This window comes from Microtus pennsylvanicus, chromosome 13 (genome assembly GCF_037038515.1).
Source record: "Microtus pennsylvanicus isolate mMicPen1 chromosome 13, mMicPen1.hap1, whole genome shotgun sequence".
Lineage (NCBI taxonomy): Eukaryota > Metazoa > Chordata > Mammalia > Rodentia > Cricetidae > Microtus > Microtus pennsylvanicus.
Window position 1 is genome coordinate 68,001,613 of NC_134591.1, and position 17,202 is coordinate 68,018,814.

At 50.6% G+C, this 17,202-nt stretch overlaps 1 protein-coding gene across 1 annotated transcript; it reads left to right on the top strand.

Annotated features, from left to right (window-relative positions):
* Positions 1–258: 258 nt before the first annotated feature.
* On the top strand, positions 259–14,191 carry Lactbl1 (lactamase beta like 1). The gene is made up of 7 exons (XM_075946936.1): positions 259–270; positions 2,825–2,960; positions 5,335–5,444; positions 8,240–8,397; positions 9,371–9,609; positions 12,365–12,470; positions 13,207–14,191. Exons 1-7 carry the CDS (start codon positions 259–261, stop codon positions 14,189–14,191), a joined length of 1,746 nt encoding a protein of 581 aa, XP_075803051.1.
* Positions 14,192–17,202: the final 3,011 nt, after the last annotated feature.

A 17,202-nucleotide genomic window follows, 5' to 3' on the forward strand; every position in this document is an offset into this window, starting at 1 on the left:
TTTGCCTACATGTGTGTTTGTATCTTGTGCACGCCTGGTGCCCTGGAACTGTGGTTACAGCCTGGATGCAGGGAATTGAACCCAGGTTCTCTGGAGTAGCAGCCCGTGATCTTAACCCCTGAGCCACCTCTCCAGCCCTCATCTCCCTGCTGTTCCCACCTCCTTTTGCATTTGCTCCTCTCATCTCCTGACCACAGGTTCTCCTGGACTGCAGGCCTGAATCCTCAAGGATCTGGAATCTTCCATGCCTTGGAGAGGATGAAGACACGGGTGAGGTTCAAACCAGAAATCATGCATCATCTTGGTCAGCATCCTGGTTCCTCCCCAACCACCTGCTCAGTGACTCCACCCTCCTTCCCACCCTGGCTGGTTCACCTGCACCCCTCACCAGAGCCTCTGCCCTTGCCTGCTTCTCTGTGGAAGAAGCACAGCAGCTGTGAGGGCTGCACTAACTCTTGTTGTCATATGACATATGTCATATGTCACCGGTCCATGCTTCCTGCACAGCCTTCTAGGGGCTTCTATCGCCTGAGCTCTCCAGGGGAGGGGCGGTGGTCAGACTCCGAGAGGTGAAGTCATTTGTCCAAATCTGGAAGGCACAGAACTGAAGTCAGGTTCTGTTTGCTGCCCTTCCCAGGGTGTTAGGCAAGTGGTGCGCAGTCTGCCACTCTTTGAGCAGGGCTTACTCTGCTTAACCCCGTGCCTTTGAGATTCATTCACATTACTGTATACATCAATACTCTACTATTAGCCGGGCGGTAGTGGCACATGCCTTTAATCCTAGCACTCAGGAGCAGAGGCAGGTGGATCTCTGAGTTTGAGGACAGCCTGGTCTACAAGAGCTAGTTCCAGGACAGGCTCCAAAACCACAGAGAAACCCTGTCTCGAAAAAACAAAACACAAAACAAAACAAATACTCTACTCTTTACATGGTTGTGTAACATCCCATCTCATGGATACCATAATTTGTTTTCTCATTCATCACTGAAAGACATTTGGGTTGATCCAGGCCTGGGAAAATTTGTAAGTAGATTGGGAGACGGCTGAGTCAGGAAAGTGTAAGCATGAGGACCTAAGTTCAATTTCCCAGTACGGCGTAAAAAAATCCAGGGCACGGTGGTGTGCTCCTTCACTCCCAGTGTTGAGGAAGCAGAGATACATTGATCTTTGGAGTTCTCTTGCCAGCCAGCCTTGCCTAATCACTGAGCCTCATGTCCCATGGAGAAACCCTGCTTAAAAAAACAAGGTAGAGCGAAATAAGAGAAGACGCCTGATTCTGGCTCCCGACCTCTACAAGTACAGGCAGAAACACAGAAGCCTCAGTAAAGAACGGCTTCTGTGTGGACCCCAAGTTCTAGAGGTAAAAAATAATTCTGAAGCCCACTGGGATTTCCAGATATAAAAATAAAGACGCGGCTGGGGCAGCGGTGACTTACACCTTTAGTGCCAGGCTGGCGGATCTCTGAGTTCGCGGCCAGCCTGTTCTACAGAGCAAGTTCCAGGACGGCCAGGGCTACATAGAGAAGCCTTGAAAAACAGACGAAGAAAGACTCAACAGAGAAGTCCAAACTCTCCTTTTTGAAGAGCTCCCTCCCCGATCCCGAGGGGTGCTGTCTAGGGTCTCAATGGATCCAGGAGGCAGGGCTAAGTTTGACCTGTCTTTTAACTTGCAGGGCAAAGTTAAATGCTTTTTTAACGCCAAAACATTTCCCGAGAGGCAGGGAAAGAACGGTCGCTGCTTGCTTTGAGGTACGAGGATTAATTACACGGACCTGCTTACGTACACGTTGCCTGTTACCGCTGCACCAGAATGGTCGAGTCAGCAAGCTAAGGGTCCGAGATGCTCTGCGCCCACAAGAGTCCCAGGCAGCAGGCACTGTCTGAGTAGCATTTCCGTGAGGGTGGAGATCCCTGAGGATGGCTCCCTGCCTCACTCCAGATACCCAGCATAGTGCCTGGTGCCTAGGGGCGGCTCAGGAAAAAGGTGTTGCTAGGACACGGACGAGGAAGAGACCATGCCAGATGCAAGTCACCTTGTCAGATGCAAGGGCTGAGAACTGGGCAGAATGGATTTACTCTTGTTGTGTAATTTCCTGGGGAGACTCAAACAAACATCTATTCACCCCTGAAAAGGCGCCAATGACAGACCGAAGAAATGATCCCACCCAAGTGAGCTTGTGGGGTCACGCACAGAAGAGGTGTCCTAGGTTCATTCTGTTCACCACAAAGGCTTTTCTCCCTGTTTCAGAAGAGTGGTACAGTGGTAGGATGTTACAAAGCCTTCTAGAACCATCCACCACACTGAGCAGTACCCACATGCTGGGAGCTTCAGGCATGCCCGCTGAGGGCTCTATCCTAGGTTCGAGATCAGGAACCTGGAGGTGCAGGTGCCCCGGAAGTGGGGTGTGGCAAGGCCTGTGCTGTGCACACCTCTGACGTGTACTGAGTAACCAGTACACCAAAGGCTAAAGAAGAAAAAGTGGACCGGTGCCCTGGCGTGGAGGGTTCTCCCATTAGGGAGGCTGGCAGTGGGAAAGGTGGGGAGCTCGCCATTGTTTTACACTTAGGGACTTCTATTTGAACTCCTAGGGTCACAGGTGAGGCGAGGTGGGGAACACTTCCTAGAGGAGGTGGCATTTCAGGGGGTTCAGGATATTTTAGGCGAGGTGAGGTGAGGCGAGGGCATCACGCCAGACCAGGCGTGGAGAGTTGATGAGGCATTTACCCTGGGGAGACCCTCAGCTTCATGGGTAGCATTGCAGTGAAGGTACCTTCCTCTCCCTGCAGACCCTAGAGCCCATGACCTGTGTCTTTGCTTCTCTAGGCCTGCTACCAGCCTCGTCTCCTAAAAGGGAAAAAGAAATGGCTTTCGCGGGCCCTCATCGGCTTCCTCTTCCTGTTCTCAGTGGCCATGACTGGCTGCTTCCTGTGGCAGTACCACCTCCCCAAGCTGCAGACTGGTGAGTGAAGAAGCCCCGTGCTCCCGTCCCAGGGCATGGGTCCCTGTTGGGTCTGGAGCAGTCAAGGACGTGAGGGTGAAGGGGGACAGTTAAGATTTAGGCTCAGGAACAGAGGCCTCTTTGCTCCAAGTCACACTGCTTATCTCTGGTCACGGAGCACTCCGCACTTGGTCAAGTTCTTATAAACAAGGTGAGAACCCTATTGCCCAAGGTTTCAGAGTCATCCAGCATGGGGGTCAACTCAGGGTTCCCGAGATGCTCAAGCAGAGGCTGGTGAAATGGCTCCGTGGGTAAAGAAAGGCACTTGCCAAGTAAGCCTGATGGCTTGAGTTCAATCCCCAGAACCCACGTGAAGGTTGGAGGCGAGAACTGACTACGTAGACTTGTTTCTTTGGCCTCCACATGCATGCTCACGACATGCACGTGTACTCCTGTGTGTGTGCCTTGTGTGACATACAAACTTAAAATTTTAATGTTAAAAATCAAAGATAATACAAAAGAATAGAAAAAGATAAAAATAACAAAAAAAAATCAAAGTTGAAGGGCTGGAGAGATGGATGACACAGTGGTTAAGTGCTCTGGCTGCTCTTCCAGAGGTCCCGAGTTCAATTCCCACCAATCATGTGGTAGATCACAGCTATCTATAGTGAGACCTGGTGCCCTCTTCTGGCCTGCAGGCATACATGCAGGCAGAACACTATATATAATAAATAAATACATCTTTAAAAAAATTAAAGTTTAAACGGTGCTTCTCTTGCTCTGTGAGCTGGCCTGGCCCTTACCCCTTTCAAAGACCTCCTCATTCCTTCTAGGACTCCACAGGGGCAAATCATAGATGGACACCACCCTCTGTTACCATAGCATCCAGCACCCCAAGTCTCTGCTGTATCAGGGAGCAGCTTCTCCCAGTCCTGTCACTCATATTGCCAAAATTAGGGCTCAGCAAGGTGCCTGAGTCTCCCAGGGCCCCAAGAGCCTTCAGCAGACTCAACCCCTCTTACCATCTCCCCAGTATCTCCACCCCCGACCCCAGACCTTTCTGGGGTAAATTCCTTTTCTTTTCTTTTTTTTCTTTTTCTTTTTTTAAATTCCTTTTCAAGGGACTTTGTTGTTGCTCAAGCAAACAGCCCACAGCTGGGTAAGCATTCGGGACCACTATTCCCAAACTACCAAGCCTTAATAGCCAGGTGTTACTATAAGTCAACAAAATGAATTCGTAGTGGGGAAACTTCAAGACATTTGAAATGTGACCTGAGCTGTGGGTAGATCCAGTGGGTGCAAAGTCAGTGTCAACCCACTGCAAACTTTCCAGAGTCTGGGTAGACCAGATGGCTCCTTGGATAAAGGTACTTGAAGCCAAGCCTAATGACCTGAACTTGATCCCTGGAACCAACATGGTGGAAGAAGAGGAAATTCCTAAAGGTTATCCTCTGACCTCTACACTTATGCTGTGGTAACCCCCTAGCCCCACCCAAATGTAGGCACTTTAAGGCCCCACCCAGATTTGTTGACTCCATAATGTATTTTGAGGCTCCCCAGGGCCATCTGTGTGTATGGCTACAGATGCCAGACCCACCCAGGACCCAAGGTGACAAAGCTAAGGCTCTGTCCAAGACTCCAATGACCAAGCCTGCATCTGTCTAAGGAATAAACCACCCCAGGGGCTAGGGATGTAGCTTAGTGTTGAGCACTTGCCTACAGTGTACAAGGCCCTGGGGTCTATCCTCAGCACCACAGGGGAATAAGCAAACACACTAAACTCACCAGCTGGTTATTGCTCATGGTCTGGGAGCTAGTTGACAGTTCTACTGCTGGTCTATTCTACTCTTTTCAGGGAAGAATGCAAGCCACTTGGGATTGGAACCTCCCTAGGATCTTATGCTCTCAGGGATAATTTCCCAGATTTGTCCGTGTGATGATGGCCACTCCCTAGACAAGGACAGAAGAGACCCAGCCCATGACCAGTGCCTACGTTTGGTTCTGGGAACAGAATAAGCTGTCTCTGATGCTTCAGGCCTGAAGCCCCACTGGGGTTTCAAGCTCATATTACTCAAACATACAAAACTAGTGAGTTATGGATGGATGGATGGATGGATGGATGGATGGATGGATGGATGGGGCTTAGCTTGTCAGGAGGAAGGGAGAGTGGGGACTATTAGCTGAGACCTGGAGGGGCTCAATCTATGACACTATGCCTTGGTCCTTGGTCCCTTGGCTGGCCCATGACTGAACATTTTCTGGGAAGGCTCCCGCTGGTGGGAGGATGTCTCCCAAGGCATAGCTCTGACCTTGGCTGCAGCCTTCCTGTCTTCTAAGATGTCCCTTTGCCCTTGACCTGACCTCTTCTGTATTCACCTCCTGATATGTCCTCTAGGTTCCTTGAAGCCAGAGGTGACCCCAGCCCCTGTGAAGATGTGTCCGCATCACCCTGAGCTTGTGCCTCTGGCTCACCCCCTCCCAGTACTGAAGGAGGCATTGGAGAAGGTTAGTGACAGCCCAGCAAGTTACAGGTAGTATGGTAAAGCTTGGCAGAGGTGGAATTGCTCTCTGTGCTGTGGCATTCATTCATTCATTCACTCAACATGCTTATATTTGTTAGTTTTCTCTGCATAACAGTGCTGGCTGTCCTGGAACTTGGCTTTGTTGATCAAGCTGGCCTTGAGCTCCCAAGTATCCACCTGCCCCTGCCTCCTGAGTGCTGAGAATAAAGGTGTGAGCTACCACAGCCAGTTTTCAACACAAATTTGAGTGCCTGTTCTGTGCCTAGAATTTTAGTGCTTAGGAGGCAGAGGCAGGAGGATCATTGCAAGTTGGAGGCCAGCCTGGGCTACACCACGAGTTCTAAGCCAGAGGGGGGTGGGGAAATGACTAACTCCTAGTCAGTCTGTTAGGTGAAGGAAGCAGTTAAGATAACACACATTTCGCCGGGCGGTGGTGGCGCACGCCTTTAATCCCAGCACTCGGGAGGCAGAGGCAGGCGGATCTCTGTGAGTTCGAGACCAGCCTGGTCTACAAGAGCTAGTTCCAGGACAGGCTCCAAAGCCACAGAGAAACCCTGTCTCGAAAAACCAAAAAAAAAAAAAAAAGATAACACACATTTCTGACTCAGGCAAGAGTGAAGATTAGGAGCCTGGGGTGGGAGTGGCCCATGCCTTTAGTCCCAGCAATCTGGAGGCAGAAGCAGTCAGATCTCTGATTCAAGAACAGCTTGGTCTACAGATCGAATTCCAGGAAAGCCCAGTCTACATAGACTCAGGAGAATAAAAAAGAGTGAAAATTAGTTTCTTAGTTAGGGTTTCTATTGCTGTACCCATGACCACAGCAACTCTTGTAAAGGAAAACATTCAGTTGGATAGCTTACAGTTTCAGAGGTATCGACCATTATCATTATGACTGGACATGTCGGCATGCAGGCAGACGTGGTACTGGAGGAGCTGAGAGTGTAGGAGATACATCTTGATCTTCCAGGCACCAGGAAGTGGTCTGGGACATTGCATGCGGCTTGAGCATATGAGACCTCAAAGCCCACCTTCACAGTAACATACTTCCTCCAACAAGGCCATACCCATTGCAACAAAGCCACACCTCCTATGAACTCCACTCACTATAAACCTATGGAGGTCAATTACATTCAAACTACCATAATTAGGAAAGTTTTGGGGACTGTGGAGCTGAGATGTGAGGTTTTGCAGGACCAAAGCGGAGATTTGAACAGGTAGGGGATGCCCAATGATGTATGTATGGTAAAAAAAGTTGAAGGACGTAGGAGTGTACTCCAAACAGTGGGGCCAACATATAAAAAGGCCCAGGGGCAGTGGAGTGAACACAGGGCACATAGAGAGGGAGGGAAAGGTGAAACGGGAGAATAAGGGAGTCCATGCCACAGAGGCCGCCGTAACATGGTCAGGTGCACACATGGGTGCATACACATACACAGGTACACGCACCAGGGCACAACCTGTGCCACTCGAGGATGCCTCTCCTTGGTGCCAGTCAGTTTCTACTGTGTGGGCCACTCATCTTAGGAGAAGAGACACAAAGGGATCAGGGCCAAACATCTGGGCAGCTGTGCACTCTCTGACAACCAGTAGAAGGAAAAGGGTAGCAAGTTCACAGAAGGTTATTTTTTTGGTTATTTTTGTTTGTTTGAGACAGAGTTTCTCCGTGTAGCTTTGGAGCCTGTCTTGGAACTCGCTCTGTAGCCCAGGCTGGCCTTGAACTCACAGAGATCTGCCTGCCTCTGCCTCCCAAGTGCTGGGATTAAAGTCTGCCATGCGCTACCACGGCCTGGCCACATAAGTTTTATACTCAAAGATAATAGTGACTTTTCTAGAGGTGTCAATGATGTATTGCTTTTATTCCTGGACTGAATTGTTATTCTTACTCCCTGTTACAGAACAAGGGAAGGCAGCCATCTCCAGACAAAAGGTCTCAGAAGACAAACATGACCCCACTTCCACAGCAGCTCAAACAGCACATGTCAATTTACCAATATAACATATGTCACACAGGGCCGCAGGACTCAAGGACAAAGCAGCCTCCTCCTGCCTAGCACTGGGGTATCAATTAGGGCTGTGCGACCCCTTTATATACATGTCTAGGGAATCCCCGACTACACTGGTGAACTGAGACCCCCAAGACTAACTTAGGGCATGTGTCTAGGGAGACAGAACTTAGCATGGGGAAGGTAAGGCCAAGGGGCAAGGTGTCTGGTAACTGATTAAGTAGAGGTGTTGGAAAGATGGCACAGTGGTTTGTGCAAATACAAGGACCAGAGCTCAGACCCTCCACATGGGTGTAAAGGCTGGGTACGTGTGGCCTGTCTGTAATCCCAGTGCTTGGGTGGAGAGAGGACTCCCTTAGAGCAAGATGGCCATCTAGACTAGCTGAACTGGTGAGTTCTGGGTTCAAGAGAGAGACCCTGATCCGATACATAAAGGTGAAGGGTGTTTTAGACATCCAGTGTCATTTTCCAGCTTCTATGTCATGTGCACACATGAACACCCCTCTTGTGAACAGAAATACAGACACACGCAAACCACACACACACACACACACCCCACATCCCGAAATCCTTTAGGGAGCCCTATGTCTAAAATCGGTGGGAGGGAAGCTGATGAGAGAGTTAGCCCTCACCGGGCATGGTACCAGGGTTGTGAGGTCTGGAGCCTCCGAGGGTATTGTGGGGGGAGGTACAGCTGTGGGGATAGGTGGGTGTGCTGAGGCAGGGGCCTCAGCTATCATTGCACCCACCTTCTGAGCTCCTATTCTTCCGCCAGGTGGATGGGATTCTGCGCAAGGCGATGTTGGCTCCTGGCCTTGCTGCCATGTCTGCCCTTGTCGTCCACAATGACACTGTGCTCTGGACTGGCAACTTTGGGAAGAAGAATGGCTCAGATCCAAATTCTGGAACCCCTAATGAGTATACCATATACCGGTTAGTGGGGTGACCTCCAGGGTCTCAGAGGGGATGAGGAGGATGGCAAGCCAAGCAGATATAGGAGGCAGGGACATTGAGGAGAACTGTGGCTGGGGTCCCAGCTGCTAGGGCCTGTGGCTCAGTCCTGATAACTCTATAGGAGACAGTGGTCCAGAGAAAGCCAGTAAGTTCAAGTGCCCAGTGTCCTACCACGGGGACCACAGGCACAGGCCAAATGAGGAAAGGAGTCCATCTCCTGGCCTCTCAGTGTGCCACCCAGGAGCGATAGCCAGCTCCCAGGCCTGTGAGTCAGTGGCACTGGCCCAGTTGGAAGCAGCTGGGGACACTTGGCAGCATGCCCAGAGCTTCTCCTTTCATGGGCTGTCTGCAGAGTCCTCAGAGCTATAACAATGGGCACATTTGATCCCAGGGATGCTGTGGGGACCGCAGGGGCCTGATGGGATTTAGCCTCACACGGCACCTTTGTGGTGCTAGACACAGGGCCCAGAGTTCTGTGTGTCTTGCTTACTATGTCCTCGTCACCTATCGGCCATGCTGAGTGCCCTGTGAGTGTGCATACTTGCACACTCACACACACGCACACTCACATGCATGCGTATGTGTGCACACACATACCTCACCCCCCATTTTACCACATGAAACCAACAGTAAAACTCTCAGAAAGGTCTAGTAGCTTGCCCAAGGCTACATAGCCAGTGAGAGATAGGATTCACCAAATCCAGGTTGGACCCCCGGTACAAATGGGGCTTGATAAAAGGCCTAGCATGGGGCAGGCACTGAATGGTCCATTCTATCTCAGCTGCTGGTACATTCTACGCATCCTGAGGCTTTCTACAGAGGCTGGGGATTCAGCTGGAGATGCAGACCAGAGTGGAATCTTGACTATGAGAAACTGGAGGCTGGGCACAGGGTGGGGAGTAGGCCGTGAGGTTGACAGGTTGCCCTCCATACTCCTGTCCCCCCAATATAGGATTGCCAGCATCTCCAAGATCTTCCCCGTGCTTATGCTGTATCGGCTGTGGGAGGAGGGCATCGTGGCTTCCCTGGACGACCCTCTGGAGCGCTATGCCAGCACCTTCTCCATCAACAACCCGCTGGGCAAGGCCCAAGACCCTGAACCACAGGACCCAGCGGGGGAATTTGAAGAGATGGGCTCCCTCCCAAAGCCTTCTTCTGTCACTCTCCGGAGGATGGCCAGTCAGCTGTCAGGTGAGCCTCAGAACTGCCCAACATCCGAGGGCCTCGGGGGGGGGGGCAGGCACAGGACACAGATTCTCATCCATTAGGACTCTGCTCTGGTTCCTGAATGGCCATAGGTGGTGGCCATGGGAGGAAGAGCTGAGGTAGGCCGGGGATATTTATTTTAGAAATGCGTGTTTGTGTGTGCATGAGTATATGCCATATGTGTGTGGGTGTCCACAGAGGTATGCACCAGACCCTCCCCAGCTGGAGCTACAGGTGAGTGCCAAGAACTGAACTTGGGTCTTTGGGAAGAGCAGCTTTAGCTGTCATTTCTCCAGCACTGGGACTTAACTTTATTTGAGATAGGGTCTCTTGTAGCCCAGGCTGGTTCCAAACTCACTGTGTAGCTCAGGGTGACCCTGAACTTCTGGTCCTTCTTTCTCTACCTCCTGAGTGCTAAGATTACAGGCATGTGCCACTTCATTTTGGGTGTATGTCGTTGGGAGAAGGAACTCAGGGCTTCACATGTGCCAAGCAAGCATTGCACCAATTGAGCTCCGTCCCTGGCCCGAACCTGGGAATACAGATCAGGCAGAGAAAAGCTCACACACAAATGAGCCAGGATCTGTGTATCGTGCCAATGGCAAGGCAACAAATTGAAACTGGTAAGGAGCTCTACAGTGAGGACCTAGACTCCCTGAACACACACATAAAGGACATGTGGAAAGCCACAGCCCACGGGGGACAGAGGTGGAGGACAGGAATTGACATGGCACAGAAAAGGCTGTGGAATATTTAAAGATGCCAACCCTTGTTCACAGAAACACACACGCAACTTAAAACCACACCGAGACACACTGTTCGCGTCAGACTGGCACGATTGAAATAGTTAGTGGGTGCACTGATCGGGGAAACCATGGAGATGGTGTCCTCGTCCACAACAGTGGAGGGAATTTCAACTGACTTAAATTTAATCCCCCTGTGCTGGCTAGTTTTATGTCAACTTGACACAAGCTAAAGTCATCCGAGAGAAGCGAACCTTGATTAAGACAACACCGCCATAAGATCTGGTCATAGACAAGCGTGCAGGGCGTTTTCTTCATAGTGACTGATGTGGGAGGGCCCAGCCCATTGTGGGGGGTGTCACTCCTAGGCGGGTGGTCCTGGGTTCTATAAGAGCTGAGCAAGCCAGAGGGAGAAAGCCAATAAGCAGCATCCGCCATGGCCTCTGCAGCAGTTCCTGCCTCCGGGTTCCTGCCCTATTTTAGTTCCTGCCTTGGCTTCCCTCGAATTGTGATAGGTAAGTCAAATAAACCCTTTCCTCCCCAAGTTGCTTTGGTCATGGTGTTTCATCACAGCAACAGAAACCCTAACTAACCCCCCCATAAACAAACAAATGGCTCACACCTGTATGAAGGCAAATTCAAATATGATCACAACAGTTCTCTGTCTTTTTGAGTTAGTGTCTCAAGTAGCCCAGGCTTTCCTCACACTCTCTAGGTAGCCGAAGAGGACCTTGAACTCCTGACCCTCCTGCCTCCAGCTCCTGAGTGCTGCCACCACCCCGGTCCATCACCCATTAATAGGCCGGGGGTCAACAGTACAGTGTGCACTTGGCATGTGAAAAGCCCTGGGTGGAGGCCCAGCAACAATGGGAAAAAAAGAGCACACATTCCCTTGGACTGAGAAATCCCACTTCTAGAAAATTCTGCTGCAGATGCGGTCACCCTATGTAGCATACAAATGCTCACAGTTATTCACTGAAGTGTTTTACAATATTAAGGGTAGCCAGTGGGAAGATACCTGTAGCCCAGCACTTCTAAGATGGGGGCAGGAGAATCAGGGGTTCAAGGTCACCCTGGGCTCTCATGAGACCCTCTCCAAACACAAAAACCAAAACAAGAAGAAATGACCTATATGTTCCTCACTAGGGGAATGGCTATGCAATCAAATACCATATAACTCTAAACCAGTGGTTCTCAACCTTCTTAATGCTGTGACCCTGACCCCCAACCCTAAAATTGTTTTCATTGCTGCTTCATAACTATAATTTTGCTACTGAATAGTGTCTCAGTTCCTAAGACCATCGGAAATATGTGTTTTCTGATGGTGTCGACCCACAGGCTGAGAACCACTGCTCTAAATGACGTTCTTTGTTTATGGATATGAAATAAGGAGGAGAAAAGTTCATGTATTGTGTTGCTACAGAAATAAAGATAAAAATTATGTAAAGATTATACAAACATGCCAATTATAAAAACATGTTTATGTATGAGACATGTGTAATACATACGATTATAAACCATGCTATGTATTATATAAATATTAATTTCTTTTTACATTTTTTTGTTCGTGTGTGTGGTATGGTAACGTACACACCATGGCACTTGTGTGGATGTCAGAGAACAATTTACAGGAGTTTGTTGCCTTAGGACTGCCACAGAGGTCCTGGGGATTGAACTCAAAGAGTCAGGCTTGTAGGCAGGCGCTTTTTACCAGATAAGCCATCCTGCCAGCCCTAAATATTAAATATTTCAGGTTGTATTAAATGCCTTTGGAAGGCCTGGTCTTGGTGGTACCTGCCTGCAATCCCAGCACCTGGGAGAGTGGAGAGAAGAAAGAAATAAAAACAGTTTGCTTCCAGGAAGGGGAAATCATGGCCTGCTGGGGTGGGAGGAAGGTAGGGGAGCCTTGTGAGCAAAGGTGATTTGGTGGCTGTCTAGAGATGGGGCTTCCCCGGCAAAGCACAGCTCCTGCAGGCCTGACCACTGCTCTTCCCTAGGGCTTCCCCGAAGGCTGCGGGGCACTTCGCTGTTGTGGAGGGGCAGCACCCAGGAGGCTCTGAGCCTGCTCAGGGATGACGTGCTGGTGGCTGACCCCGGAAGCAGGTGAGGAGTGTGCCCTGCCCTGAAGTCCAGCTACACTTGAGGAAGTGTTTCTCCCAGATGGTTAGAGTAAGCCGGGTTCTGGGGATCACTGAATAGAGTCCACCCTACAGCCAGAAATAGAGTCCATCCTAACTGTGGCCCCCACGGGCAGGCACAGCAAGGCCTGGAAGAGCTGGGCCCAAAACCCAGGTCTGTTCCAGTCTCCGGGCCCCTTATCAACTGAAATGTTTATTAAGCATCTGCTCTGGGGTGGCATGGTTGGGCACATTTGTCATCCCAACACAGCTTGGGCTGCACAATGAGATTATCTAAAAACAAACAAACAAGACACAAAAAGCAATTAAGGCAACTACTCCACCCAGAATCTGCTAAGCGCTGAATATAGCAGCAAACATTTGACCAAGGCTCCTTTCTACAGTTTACACTGATGAGAGAGACACAGTGAAGAAATAAACGACACAAATACAGATTTTGCCGCGATGGCTGATGGTGTGCAGATAAAAGTCTGACCCTTGAACAAGAAGTGTAGTTTTGAGAGCTTGGGGTTGGGGGTGGAGGACAGACAACACACACATGTCAGACAGAGGCTGCTGGCACTCCTCTGACACGCTGGGCCAGATTTCCCTCCGCTTCTCCAAATACGGTAGGTCATATGTTCTTTCCCTCCTGGTGCCACCACACTGTCCTGGGGATCACATCCAGGACCCCATCCCAATGCCCCTTTCTCTCCCTCCAGATGCCACTACAGCACGCTGGCCTTCTCGCTTCTGGCCCATGTGCTGGCTGCTCACACGGCACAGGGCAACTATGAACGCTGGGTATCTGAACAGGTGCTGGAACCGCTGGGGATGAGCGACACCAGCTTTACACTGACTGGAGCTGTGCGCGCTCGCCTGGCTGCCGGCTTCTATGGCAGCGGCCGGTCTGCGCCGCTCTACGATCTGGGCTGGTACAGGCCATCGGGCCAGATGTACTCGACGGCTGCAGACCTGGCCAGGCTGGCGGTTGCGCTACTGGGCGCAGGGCCCCGACGGCTGCTGCGGCCAGACAGCCTGGCCACGCTGCTGTCACCGCTGCGCACCTGTGCCCACGGCTACTTCGCTCGAGAAACTGGTACACCCTGGGAGTTCCACGAGCAGCGCGGATACCGAGTGGCGCGCAAGGACGGCGACTTGGACGGCTACGCCGCCAGCCTGGCGCTCGTGCCACCGCTGCGCTTAGGATTTGTGTTGTTGCTGGCGGGGCCGCGCCCACCCACGCGTGACCTGGTGGCTGACGCCCTGGACGTGCTACTGCCTGCTCTGGAGCTCGCTTTGCGCGACGCTGAGCGCGCCCCTGCGCCCCCGCCCAGCGCGCGCCCATTTGCTGGCTTCTTCACCTTCGCGAACCGCACCTTCTATGAGGTGCGTGCTGCGGGGCCGCGTGGCGAGCTGCGCTTGCGCCAGTTTGGGCCGCGCGTGGAGGCGCTCGTGCCCGCCGCCTTCCGATCGCTCGCCCTGCGCCACGTGCGCGGCCGCATCTTCCAGCTGCACGTGGCACGTGAGTTCCCGTGCACGCTGCCTCTCGCAGACGCCTGGCTGTCTCTGGAGGCGCAGCACGGGCAGCTGGTGCGTTTCTATCCGTTGGACCGCCACGGGCTGGCGCCAGGTTTCGACGTGCCCGGACTCAATACCTATGGAGTGCTGCGCCTGCAGCGCAGGCCGGTGTTCAGCTCCCAGTGAGCTGGGGATCCCAGCGTGCGCCCTAGTGCAGCGCCCACCCATGCCTTTGCACTGCTCATGCATGCAACCATCCTCATGCCTCCAGCCCTTCCACACCAGCCTGATGTTACCTGCTACCTGAAGCCTCCTCCTGCAACCCGCCCCCCAGCCGCTAGCTTACAGCCACTCTCCCTGACACATCTCACCTTCCACCATTGCAGCCCCTCCATACCTGCAGCCTTCCTTCAGCCTCTTTTCCCTGCAGCCTCCCCTGCATGGGTTTGTCCAGCTCCAGCCTTGCCCTTCCTCCAGCTTCCCACCCGAGGTTGGCAGGGAGGCCAACCAGAGAACACAATAGTTGGCAAAGTGGGTGGTCTTCCTTGGACCACAGCTGATTTCAAACTGCCCTTATTCACCCGGGAGGAAGAGTTATACAAGAATTTACAGTGAGCATTTAAAAACATAGGCATTGCCCCGCCACAGTGATACAGGTCAGCACTTGGGAGAATCAGGAATTCGAGGCCAGCCTGGACTGCAGGAGACTGTTCAGACAATCAAAGAAATACTGAAACATTTTTTTGTGTGTGTCTGTTGAAACAAAGACAAAATACCGGGAGCGGTGCTGTCTTTTAAAAACCACTCTTTCTGGGCTGGGAGTGTAGCTCAGAAGGTAGAGCGCTTGTGTAAGGCTGCTTAAACACGGTGTGGTAGCACATACCTGTAACTCCACTATTGGGGAGGTGGAGGTAGAAGGATCAGGAGGTCCAAGCCAGTCTGAGCCACATGAGATACTGTTTAAAAGAACAACAGGGTTTTTTTTTTGTTTATTTGTTTTAAATTGAGTTACAATTTACCTAATATTAAAGGCACCATCAGGTGCAGTTTATATATTCATTTAGTGGGACTGCAAATAGAACCCAGGGCATTGCATACTAGGCTCTATCAACTGAACTACATCCCCCAGCCTGAGTTTGGATGATTTAGAGAAATCTTTATACCCATCACCACAATCAAGGTCCGTGAGATTTCCATCACCCCCAAAGCACCACCCCTGCTTTTCCTTTGCAGTTACCTCCCCTTCCTCTTCCCCTCGCCCAGCCCCAGGCAACCGCAGGATGGTCTCCTGTCATTTTATATTAGTTTCACCTGCTCCTGAGTGTGCTGTGAAGGGGATCACACTGTGGAGGTTGTGTGTGCACCTCCTTGGGCTCAGTGTGCTGTATTTGAGGTCCGAGTCTTTATGCGCATCCATAGTTCACTGCTTTTTACTCCACGGCATGACGGTGCCATTTTATCCCTTCCTCCGCTGATGGACATTTGGGTTGTTTCCAGACGGAGGTTGTTAGGGAAAGACGTTGTGTGCAAGTTCTCCTGTGTGCATAGGCTTTCATTAGCTTGGGTAGGTTTCTAGATGTGACTGCCAGGCAGTCTTCCAAAAGCTTGGTGCCGTGTTCTATCCCCGCATGGAAATGTGTGGGGGTTCGGTTGCCCACGTATGTGGCAACACTTGGCTCTGTAAGTCTTTTTAATTTTAGCCATGCGGGTAGTTCTGAAGTCATATCTCACTGTGGTTTTAACTGTATTCTATTTATTGAATTGTAAAAGATATATATGTATATAAGATATATATATATATATATGTATAGATGCACACACTCTCGGGATACAGTTCCCTCCACTCTTTGGATTGATTTTTTTCATTTTCCTTTTTTATGTACATCAGTACTTATGTATTTCTAGTCTAGGCTGCTGTGGAACTCACACAGTAGCCCAGGGTGACCTTGAACTTGTGAATCCCCTGCTTCCACCTCCTGAGTGCTGGGATTATAGGCATACACTACCACACCCCATTTATGCAGTACTGGATACAAACTCTCAGGGTTTCATGCATGCTGGGCAAACTGTTCCATCTGAGCTACACTACCAACCCCTGTTCCTCTTTGTAATATTTTTTTAAAGTTTATATGTGTGTGGTAGTTCGGGGTATGTTTTCATGAGTGTAGGGACGATGTCAGAATTGGAGTTATGGGCAGGCTGCTATGAACCTGTGGGTGTGGATGCCGGGAACTCAATTCAGGTCCTCTGCAATAGCAGTATGAATCCCTTTTTTTAAAAAAAATATTTATTTATTCTTATTTTACATGCATTAGTATTTTGCCTGCATGCATATCTGTGTGAGGGTGTCAGATCCCCTGGAACTGGAGTTATAGACAGTTGTAAGCTGCCATGTGGGTATTAGGAATTGAACCCAGGTCCTCTGGAAGGGCAGCCAGGGCTCTTAACCACTAAACCACTTCCCCAGCTCTCCCACCCCAGATATTAAAATTTTAAAGACAGGGTCTCACTACATTGGCCAAACTCCCTTTGAATTCCTATCTCCCAGACCTCCTGAGTTGCTGAATCACAGTTATGTGCCCTGTGCCCATTTTCTTCATGGTGGTTTGAAGAGCAGAGTTTCAACTTTTTTGTTTGTGTATTTTTTTTTTTTTTTTTGGATTTTTCGAGACAGGGTTTCTCTGTAGTTTTTGGTTCCTGTCCTGGAACTAGCTCTTGTAGACCAGGCTGGCCTCGAACTCACAGAGATCTGCCTGCCTCTGCCTCCCAAGTGCTGGGATTAAAGGTGTGCGCCACCACCGCCCGGCTGTTTGTGTATTTTTTTGAGACAGGGTTTCTCTGTGTTAACAGCCTTGCCTGTCCTGGAACTCTCTTTGCAGACCAGACCGGACTTAAACTCACAGAGATCTGCCTTCCTCTGCTTCCTGAGTGTCTGGCAGGTTCTAACATTTTGATGAGATTTATGCCTGTTAAAACCAATGCAAAGTTAGGAGCTACATTTTGTATAACACACACACACACACACACACACACACACACACACACACACACACACACACACACACGTGTGCTAGTAGGCAGATGATCTCCCAGGACACAATATGCTCAGCTCCCATGTGTCTTTTAAAAGCTTTAGCTTTTAATTTTGAGATAATTACAAATCTCCATACAAGTGTCAGAAATAGCTAGAGAAGCCT

What these genes read in the sequence shown, in the direction of transcription:
- Lactbl1 (XM_075946936.1), top strand. An exon ending in TGAAGGAGGCATTGGAGAAG is followed by an intron (nt 5,445 to 8,239) that starts GTTAGTGACAGC and finishes TTCTTCCGCCAG; the next exon opens with GTGGATGGGATTCTGCGCAA. An exon ending in AATGAGTATACCATATACCG is followed by an intron (nt 8,398 to 9,370) that starts GTTAGTGGGGTG and finishes CCCCCAATATAG; the next exon opens with GATTGCCAGCATCTCCAAGA.